At 39.8% G+C, this 10718-nt stretch overlaps 1 protein-coding gene across 1 annotated transcript in view; it reads left to right on the top strand.

The window, feature by feature from the left end:
• Positions 1–5312: 5312 nt before the first annotated feature.
• NBEAL1 (neurobeachin like 1) overlaps positions 5313–10718 on the top strand; it is a gene marked incomplete at its 3' end in the record, with an annotated part of 145371 nt that continues 139965 nt past the window's right edge. Inside the window, exons 1-2 of the mRNA XM_007469188.1 lie at positions 5313–5423; positions 6297–6576. Of these exons, the coding sequence (XP_007469250.1) occupies positions 6526–6576 (51 nt within the window). The remainder of the gene's footprint in view (positions 5424–6296; positions 6577–10718) is intronic.

The following is a 10718-nucleotide window of genomic DNA, read 5'->3' as shown; positions in this document are numbered from 1 at the left end:
TTTCTTGTGGTACGCGGGCCTCTTACTGTTGTGGCCTCTCCCGTTGCGGAGCACAGGCTCCGGACGCGCAGGCTCAGCGGCCATGGCTCACGGGCCCAGCCGCTCCGTGGCATGGGGGCTCTTCCCAGACCGGGGCACGAACCCGTGTCCCCTGCATCGGCAGGCAGACTCTCAACCACTGCGCCACCAGGGAAGCCCAACAATTCTTAATGTGTATGAACTTACTAAGGGAGCATCAAAGTACCTGAAGAAAAACTGATAGAACTGCAAGGAGAAATATATGAATCCATTATTATAGTTGGAGACTCCAATTATATCAGAAATAGATCCAGGGCAGATGTAAAGACATAGTTGAACTCAACAGCACCATCAATCATACTGGATATAGTTGACATCCATGTGTCTTCATCAACAATAGCAGAATACACATTCTCAAGCTCACATGGACCATTCACCAAGATAGACCACATTCTCGGCTCTAAAACACACCTTAACAAATTTAAAAGACTAGAAATTATACAGTGTCTGCTGTCAGACCACAGTGGAATTAAACTAGAAATCAGTAACGGAAAGATAGCTCGAAAAAATCCCGAAATATTTGGAGATTAAACAACACACTTCCAAATAACTCATGGTCAAAGAGGTAATCTCATGAGAAAGTAAAACATTTTGGACTAAATGAAAATGAAAATACAACTTGTTGAAACTTGTGAGATGCAGCGAATGGAGTGCTTAGAGGGAAATTTACAGCATTGAATGCGTATATTGGAAAAGAAGAAAGATCTAAAATCAGTCATCTAAACTTCCACCTTAGGAAACTAGAAAAAGAAGAGCAAGAATATTGAATATTCAATATTTCAATATTGAAAATCAACAAAACCAAAAGCTATTTTTTTGGAAAAGATCAATAAACTCGAAAAGCCTCTAGCCATGCTAACTGAAAAGGTATGGATAGAAGGGAAATGGACAGGACAGAATTTATGAAAGGGGAGATTGAAAAGCAGAAGTTTGTCCATGTGCCTCCAACCCTGTCCAAGGGAAAACTTTGTTCTCTCTAGCACAATTAAGTATCTGCTTCATTTGGCAGGTTGCCCATCGTGGGAATGATTGCATGCAGGTTATTATACAAGATGTCACTACCCATCCAGTTAATTAATTTAACTTGCTCTGAATCAAGATAAAAAAAGCAATCCTGAGATTATACTCCTTATGTATTCTTTTTATGGCAAAATAATGCCCTGAGAGACATGAATATTCCAGTTATCTTGGCAGATGTAATTTTCATTGTTAATTAATTTAGTAACATTCCAAGGCTATATCTGGTGAGGGGAACTGAAATTCCTAACTCTGCCATCAGATTCAAAACTATTTGAGCACAGAAGCATCTAGTGGATTTAGGCAGGGCTATTTCAGTTCTTGAGTATGCCTTTTACCATGAAAAGTTGGTCAGAAACATGATTTTGGATAACAAGGCCATATTATTTAAGAAGGCTGCTGAGTAACAGTCTTATTAAGAAAATGTATTCACCTGAGGTTTGTTAGGAGAAAGGTAGCTAGAAAGACACTGGAGGAGGGACACCTAGTGTTGTTGAAGGACCCACTGACAAAAAAGCTTTTCCCCACTCCTGGGAGCCTTCAGAAGCCTCAGCAGAGGAAGACCGTTGGCATCTATATGCAGCAGAATTTAACAGACTCAAGAGGGGCCTGGATCCCACACTTACAGTGTGAGGATAATGGGGACATTGGAGAGGAACAGCTTAAAGATAGGGTGCCTAGAAAACCGAGAATTGAGAGAGCTAAGGGAACTGGGGATTGCCCAGGAGACACATCTTATTTAAGTCTATGCAGAGAGTAACTGTGCTTGTTTCCTTCTATGTGGTATAAGGAAAGGAATTAACTAAAAAAAGACATAACTCCTGATGTCCCCCTGACTCTATCTTTGGGAGACTTGAAACCTTCAGCAAAAGAACTGCTTAATCCTCCACTGCAATTCAGTGTGTATTTTGTCTGAGGGAAAAGGGAAAGGAGAAATTAGACTTGGATAATCCTCGTTCACAGAAGTTTGATGGGTACCAACCTATCCCATTATTGAAATTATTAGATGGAAAAGAGAATCAACCAGCAGATTCCTCAGAGACAATATGTTCCTTGACTTTCTCTTCTTCAGTTCATAGCTAGAGACCTATAGGACAGAAAGGAGGGAACTGCCACACAGGTTACATATATTAGTCCTTTGTGAGTTAACTAGGGGAAGTCAGTGCCCTGGAGTCTTCTTACTGGTGGCAAAGCTGAGGACTGTCCCTATGATGCAGACCCTAAAACAAAATACTACCATCCTTTGTATCCCAGTAGGAACAGCCATGAGTCATCCCAGATGATGTATTTATCTCTTCCTGGCTCTAACAGCAATAATGTCATGCTTGAGGATTCAATACCTACATGTAGCAATTGGCTTGGTTTTGTGTCACATACTATATCTCTTTGATATCTGTGTCACTAGTCACAAGGGGAAGGTGAAGAAGATGAGAGTAGATGGATGCAAATCCATCAGTACTGCTTCCAAAACAAAGCAAAATACATCTTCTGTTAACTGTGGGAACTTTAATGCTCAGAAGTGTGGTCTGTGGATCAGCAGCATTGGGGCCACTTGGGAGTTTGGCAGACCGCTGACCCACTGAATCCCAGACCTACTCAATCAAAATCAGCATTTTACTAAGAACCCCAGGTGATTTGTATGCACTTGAAAGTTTGAGAAGCAACATGTTCAACAATATTATCACCTTTGTTTATGAACAACACGTTTATTATTTTCAGTATAATTTATAACTTGATTAAATTTATGTTTTATAGTGCTATTCTTATGATGAATCCAACATGCTGTAAACTAACAGTTTTTAGTGGGAGGAAAACTGGAGGTGGAATAAGTACAGAGACATGTAGTGAAATAGGTAATTTATTTCATTATACAGTATGCAAATGTTTACTGAGCTCCTACTGTGTATAAGACACTATACAAAGACCTGAGAGCAAAGTCCCTGTTTTCATGGTGCTTAATTTTACCAGAGGGAAGCTCACAATAAACAAATAAATTATATGTCATCTGATAAATACTACAGTGAAAAATAGATTAAGGGAGAAAAGGGGATGCTACTTTCTAAAGAAATGTCAGGGAATGCTTCACACATGTCTTTGCCTGGACTGCTATAATAATACCACAGACTGGGTAGTTTATAATCAGAAATTTCTTTATCATAGCTCTGGAGGCTGGAAGTCCAAGATTAGGGTGCTAGCATGGTTGGGTGGATGCCCTCTTCCAGGTCCCAGACTTCTCCTGTATCCTCACATGGCATAAAGGGTTAGGGAGCTCTGCGAAATCTGTTTTATAAGAGCACTAATCCCATTCATGAGCACTCCTCCCTCATGACCTAAGTACCTCCCAAAGGCCCCACCTCCTAATACTATGTATCACCTTGGTGGGTAGGATGTCAACATACGAATTTCGGGAAGACACAAACATTCAGACTGTAGCAACGGACAAGGTGATCCTTGAGCAGAGACTTGAAGATTGTGTGTGGACATTTGGGGAAAGAGCACTCTAGGTAGAGGGACAGCTTATGTAAAATCCCTGAGACTGGAGTGTGCTATGTGAATTTGAGGAGCAGCAAGGAAGCCATGTGTCTGGATGATATAACGGAAGGCTAGAATAATACTGTAGCTGGAGAAGTTAGAGAAGGAAGTGTGGGAGGAAAACACAGGTCCTTGCTGGCCCTTTTAAGTGGGATGGGAAACCAATGGACGGTTTTTAGCAAAGGAGTGACATCTTATTTCTACGTTAAAAGATCACTCTGGTTGCTATGCTGAGAAGAATCCATAGGTGGGGAAAGTGCATAGGCAGAGGCAGGGAGACAAATTGGAAGGCTATTGCAATAATCCAGAAAAGATTTAGTGGTAACTCACATCAGGGTGGTAGTGGTGGTGGTGGTGTAGTAAAATGGTTAGAGCCCAGATATATTTTGAAGATATAGCTGAAAGGATTAGATTGAATGTGAGGTATATAAGAAAGCTGGGAAGGATACTTCCTAGGTTCTTGAGACTGAGCAGCCAGGAGAATGGAGCTGCTAATTACTAAAATGGGGGACGCTGCAGCAAGAGTAATTTCTCCCGCTTCCTCCCCCGAAGTTTTCACATATTAAGTTTCACATGCCTGCTTGAGAACCAAGAAGAGATCTTCAAAAGGCCTAATTTGCAAACAACTAAATTAGTGTCAACTCTGCCACCTTGGGGTGAAAGCAGCTATTAATAGTGAAGGAATGGGCATGGCTGGGTTCCAACAAACTTTACAACACTGGAACTTGAATTTCATCTAGTTTTCGCACATCATAAAATATTCTTATTTTGATTTTTGTTAAGTTGCAAGCAGGATGGTCTGTAAAACCTAAAATATTTACTCTCTGACTCTTTACAGTTTGTCAGCTGCTGGTATTGATGAAACAAGATGGGACATTAACGACGGTATATAGGATTTCATTATACTAGTTTACTTTTGTCTATACTTGTCATTTTTCACAATAAAAGGTTTTAAAAATGTTTAGGTGTACTAATCTCAAGAGTCTTCCCGTCTCCTTAAACATCCCCCGCCCCCGGCAAAGTTGCCTATAGGTAGTAAATGCTGCCGTTTTCCTTTTGTTTCTTTTCTTGTAAGAGCTAGACCCTTTTGAAGCCTTGAATAGTGGTAAAATAAACCCTTTGCACTTGACACCCGGCGACAGCGAAAGTATGAGGCACAAACACGATGAAGGGAAAGAACTTTTGCAGGGGTGTGGGAGCAGCTGTCTGTTCTCACTATACACTCCCACAACCAATCTCCTTTCTACAAAAAAAAAAAGAAAGAAAGAAATCCCCTTTAGTTATCACGGTACAGTTCCCTGCCCTCAGATGACTCGCGGAAATGACGCCATCAGCCGAACGCTGTGTGCTAGTCCGCAGCAGCGGCGGTGGGTGGACGTAAGCACGTAGGTCCTCCTACGCGCCCACCTCGGGGAAGACTGGAGCGCTCCGCCGGGCGCCGCCGCGCACCGCCGCCGGGTCGTCAAGAGCCGGGTCGACTGAGACTGCGCAGGTATGCAGGGGCGCGGCTTCAGGTCATCCCGCCCCTTCCCAGCCTTCGCGACCAATGAGCAGCTACTGCCCCGGGGCGGGGAAATCCTTAGAGGCCGGAATCGTTAGCCGTGAGGACAGCCCCGCCCCTGTCTCCTCCCAGCCCCGCGCCCCGCCTCGCGCTGTCGTCGCCCCGCCTCCCTCTCCCGCCCTCTTGCCTAGCTGCGGGGTGATACGGGGCTTGAGCTTGGGAAGGGGGCAAGGGAAGCAAGTTAGATGTCGGCCTGGCGGCGGCGGCGGCGGCGGCAGCACCACAACCGTCCAATGTGAGCGCGGTGATGGGGAGCGGGTCGTAGGGAAGAGGGGGCCGCGTGGTAGAAATGGGAGGGCTCCGGGTGCTTGGTGTTGAACGCGCCGTGGAGTGAGGGGCGGCCGTGAGGGGGCGAGGTTGACCTGGGTGTGTCCCGGTGCGGTCGGGAGGGCGTGGATAGCGGGTCGGGGGACGCCAAGCTCGCTTTGCCCCCTCCCCAAAGCTTCACTTGGCAGCTTGGCACGTCTTAAGTTTGCCTCCATTTCGGTTGTCTGGGATGCGAGGAGGAAATTTAAAGGTCCCCCAAAACATTTGGAGGCTTTCTCGGGGTGTTTTCCTTGCTGGTGCGTGCGTGCTCCTTTCTTCTTAATGGATGGAGAGGTAGAGAGGCCAGGTGGGCAGGTCGACTTTCACTCTCTGAGGATTGTCCAAACAAACAAACTAGGAATTCTTCACCCTCCTCCCCACGCCCTGCCCGGCAACACACGACAAACATTCCCAACAAGATTGAAGAAGCAGACTAGAAAATTCTGAGGCATTCTATGTCTTTGAAATATGTCAGTAGTAAGTGTACTTTTTCTATGTTTATAGAAAATGTATGAATGGGAATGGCGTTTTTTCTGTTTATTATCATTGGACACATTTTTTGTTATGAGTACTCATCTTTGAGTTCTGCCCAAGAGGATTCTGACTTTGTGTTGATGTGATATATTGTATTAGCTGTGATGTTTTCCTGAAACACAAGTTTCTATGAAATCCAGTCAGTTGTAAATGCTTAGCCGGTTGTTGGTGGGAAGTGAGGTAGATAAATCTCTAGTTCTGTTAAACCTATAATTATTAACATGGCCTCTTTTTAAAGCAAATCCTTGCATATTTTTCTCTTTCACAGATTTATCTAATTGCCCAACGACCACTGATGAAGATAGGTTGGAGTAACTGCTGAAACTGAATTTTATTGACCAGAAGACAGTCCATTTGTTTCACTTCTTTTTGTTTTCCCTACTGCTTTGAGCTTTACTGTAACGGCTGAAAAACTTGGAAAATAAAATGAACATGCTGTGGTCTTGAACTTTTTTTTTTTTTTGAGGAAAAATTAAAGTGCCAGAGTGAAAGCCAGAATGGCATCCAGAGAGAGACTCTTTGAACTTTGGATGCTTTATTGTGCGAAGGTAACTGCTTTCCTTTTTATTTCTAAGTTTTAAAATACTTTGTTATAAAATTTTGTGACTGGCCTTATTAGCACTTTATTTAATGGATAATAGCATATTTATTCATAGTAATGACCCCAAATTTAAAAACACAGGATTTTCTGTTTTCCACTTTTTCACGTTTGAACACATACACAATATTGGCTTGCTCTTAAAAACTGTAGGATGTGGTTTTAATTTGATATTTGTCTTCAGGGATCCTAAAATTATATAAGTAAAAGTATGACCTTTGAGAAAAATAAAACATTTGTATTTTTGTTTGTGCTTTTTATTTTCCTCCCACAAGTGGGAGTACAGATAGAGATATTTTTATGAGAAGAGCATTAAGAATTTTTCTTATAATCTTTTAAATTAAAAGATTATTATATAAAAATGCTATTGATTTGAGGTGGTTACTATAAGCTTGCCCTGATATTAGCACCTTATAAGCATTGTCTCTCTTGATCCTCAAAACAATCCTGTGAGAATGGGTATCTGTAATTATCCTTTTTACTGTTGAGAAAAACTGATGCAGAGTTTAAAGGGGTTAGTGAGAAGCAGCCCCTTCTGCTTCCGTATATAGCCGGGAGCTCACAACTGCCTGATTCAAGTCCATGCTCTTATCCATTATGACTGCTCATTATTTTTTCTTTGTCATTCAAAAATAAGTTTTTCTCCATTCGTCTTTATGTGAATTTTTATGTGTTAGTTTTGATTTTAGGTTATTGGAGAAGAAGGGTACTACTTAAAAATATGTTTTTCAAGTTAGGAGCTATATTACTACTTTGAAGATACTGGCAAGGGTCAGAGTAACATCTCTAACTTACTCCTTAAGTTACTTTAGGTCTGCGTGGTGAAGTTCTCAAGTCTCAGCTTCCATTTCTGCATTATCCTGCAGGGCTCCCTTTCTATACTTTCAGCTTTTTAAAGAACTAAAAGTTCTTTGAAGTTATTCCTTAACAGATGATCTCAGTTATCTTAATATTAAATATTTGAGCTCACACTGGAATTTTCTATGACTTCCTGGTTTGGTATTTTTTACAGTTACTGAAGGACATATACTTTGAAATATTTAATATGATTCTTAAAATAGCTTTTAGTCTTGTGTAATTTAATGCCAGAAATGTCTTTTTAAAAATAGACCACTCTTCCAATAAAAAAGTGATCCAATTCTTAGTGACTTGAAAACAGTCACTAACACATGTCAGCCAAAAATTAAAATGCATTTTAGTATGCATGCCCAGTACTCGTTTGAAAATTATTTTTTAAAAAATCCATCAAACTTACTAGGTTTTACATTTTCAGAATGACAAAAAGTAAGTGGGATTACACTGCCTTATTAATTAGTTATATTGTTTCTAGGTCGAGTTCATGTTTTATTCAGGCGACACTGTGCTTATTGAAAAGATAGTGTAGTTTGTTCGACAAACACAGAATTTTGTTCTTAATGACTTAACATAAAAGTGAATCCTTACTCTTTTATGCGAATGTCTGAGTAAATTATGAAGGACCTTCATGGTCAAATTTTGAAGCCTATTCTTGGACAGGAAGATAAATCACATTTTTATGTTTAAGATTTAAATCACTTGTGCACTTAATAAGATTAAAATTTTTTTCAACGGTTTTCAAAAAAATCATTATTTAAAATAATGATTTTATGTTTCACCAGTTCATGAATAAGCTACTTGTAAGCTAGACAACAACTTTCTTTTCTTCCGATACCTTGAATTCAAGTAGCTTCCAAATATGCATCATAGATTTAACACTTCTTTTCCCTAGTGAGAATGATTACCAAATACCTGGTTCTCTATAGTACTTTCTCTCTAGCTTTATTGCTGTCACTCTAGCATATAACCCTTCAAACCACCTGACTTTCTTTTTTTCTCCTAACTTTTAAGACTTTTTTTTTGTACTTTTGACAGGCTTTCAGACTACTTCAGGACTGCTCAGATCTTCTCTTAACTTAGCTCCAACTAAGATCTCTTTTTGGGCTTGCAATTGTGCAGTCTAGTTTTGGCTTTGTTGCTGCTTTGTTTTTTGACCTTGAGCAAGACTTATCTCTTTGGGTCTCAGTTTTCTTGTTTGTCAAGTAGTAGTGTGTATACAAGGAGAATTCTTGTCTAACTCACCATAAGATTTTCATTTATTTTGACCTCTGAGGGACATGGAGCTTTTTTGTCCTTATTCTATGGATTATCATATAGAACTTTTTAGTTCATCTTTCTTTTTAAAGCTTTTATTTTGAAAAAATTTCAAACAGGCACAAATAGAGAGGATACTGTACTGAATCCTTTGTATCTGTTACTGTGCTTCAGTAGCTATCCGTTCATATTCAGTGATGTTTCATGTAGAACCCTCCACTACCCTTCCCTCTACCCCTGAATTATTTTAAAGCAAATCCCAGACAACATATCTTATCCATAAATATTTTAAAATATATCTTTGTTATAAGAACTCCTCTTAAAAACATAATCTCAGTATAATTCTTTAAATCATCAAATATCTGGTTGGTTTTCAAACTTTCCTGGTAGCTTCATAAATGTTCTTATTTTGCTACTGTTCGGTTGACACAATATTTAAACAAAACATACATGTTGTATTTTGCTGAAAATTTGTCTGTTAAGTCTTTTAATCTATGGGTTCCTCCTCACCACACTTTTTATCCCTTCTATTTATTTGTTGAAGAAACCAGATTTTAACCTTAGAATTTCCTCAGTCTGGGTTTTGCTGGTTGAATTCTCTTGATTTTAATTGTTACTTCTATTGGTGTCTGCAAACTGGCAGATCTAGAGACTTGATTGATTCACATTCTGCTTGGCGGCTGGAGGCTAGAATAATTAATGAGTGTCTTGGCCATCAGTGACTTTTGCCTATATGCATTAATTATTTAATTAGGAGTTTGCAAAACTGTGATATTCAGATTTTATCATTTATTTATTTATGAGTAGAACATATATAGAGAAATGTCCCCTCATCAGTTATTTGATGACAGTTCCTTAAAGGGAAGGCAGGCAAAATAAACTTTGATTCTTTTTTTTAATGTTGAACCTTCTTTTTAATTTATTCATTTTTTATTTTTGGCTGTGTTGGGTCTTCGTTTCTGTGCGAGGGCTTTCTCTAGTTGTGGCAAACGGGGGCCACTCTTCATCGCGGTGTGCGGGCCTCTCACTATCGTGGCCTCTCTTGTTGCGGAGCACAGGCTCCAGACACGCAGGCTCAGTAGTTGTGGCTCACGGGCCTAGTTGCTCTGCGGCATGTGGGATCTTCCCAGACCAGGGCTCGAACCTGTGTCCCCTGCATTAGCAGGCAGATTCTCAACCACTGCGCCACCAGGGAAGCCCTAAACTTTGATTCTTTCTGTTTGTTTTCAGAATAATGACTTGATTGCTAGCATCCTCTAAAGGTGACCAATTATTTTTCTTGAGTATCAAGTTCATCCTTAATGATTAAAATTTAAACATTGTCTATTATTTTGCTGCCCTGTTTGGTATGCTGTTCATATCAAACACTGTATACATACCTGATTAAAGAAGATGACTTTGAAGATTTATGAAGATCTGCTTCAGGGCAATATGTATGGTTAAGACATCTTTTGTATTTGCTGCAGTGCTAACCTCGGCACGTGTATTCCACAGTGTGTTAGCAATAGATGAATATTAAGCTGCCATCATAGAGTTCTATGTAAAGTGATGTTTTAAACGTTGCCATTGAGCATTATGAAAGTTCAATAGGTATTTAAATAGGACTGTATCAGAAATAACCCTTAGATAATACTGTTGGGTCAAAGGAATACTAAGGAGATATATAAATATGTCTTCTTCCCATTAGTCTGGGTTTAGTTGCAAGTGATTAAAGTTTTTAAAGTAGAATTAAAATAAATTCCTGGTTTCAGAGTTTACCAGATGGGTCCCCATATATTAAATGCAATATTTCAAAAGAATTTGGGTAAAAAACTTTGCAGTTTGTTTTTTTAACCAGAGTTTTCAGGTCTAACTTTTCACTTTCTAGGAATAGGATTTAATTGCATTGTTAAGAACATGCATCTTCCTAGTAGGTTATTTATTAACCTCATGTAGTTGTTATTACATAATAGAGGTAGGATGATTTCTGATTACCCAGCATTC

This window comes from Lipotes vexillifer, unplaced genomic scaffold, assembly GCF_000442215.2.
Source record: "Lipotes vexillifer unplaced genomic scaffold, Lipotes_vexillifer_v1.1 scaffold259, whole genome shotgun sequence".
NCBI lineage: Eukaryota > Metazoa > Chordata > Mammalia > Artiodactyla > Lipotidae > Lipotes > Lipotes vexillifer.
Note: the sequence above shows the minus strand (reverse complement) of the source record. Positions and strands in the feature narration are given on the sequence as shown.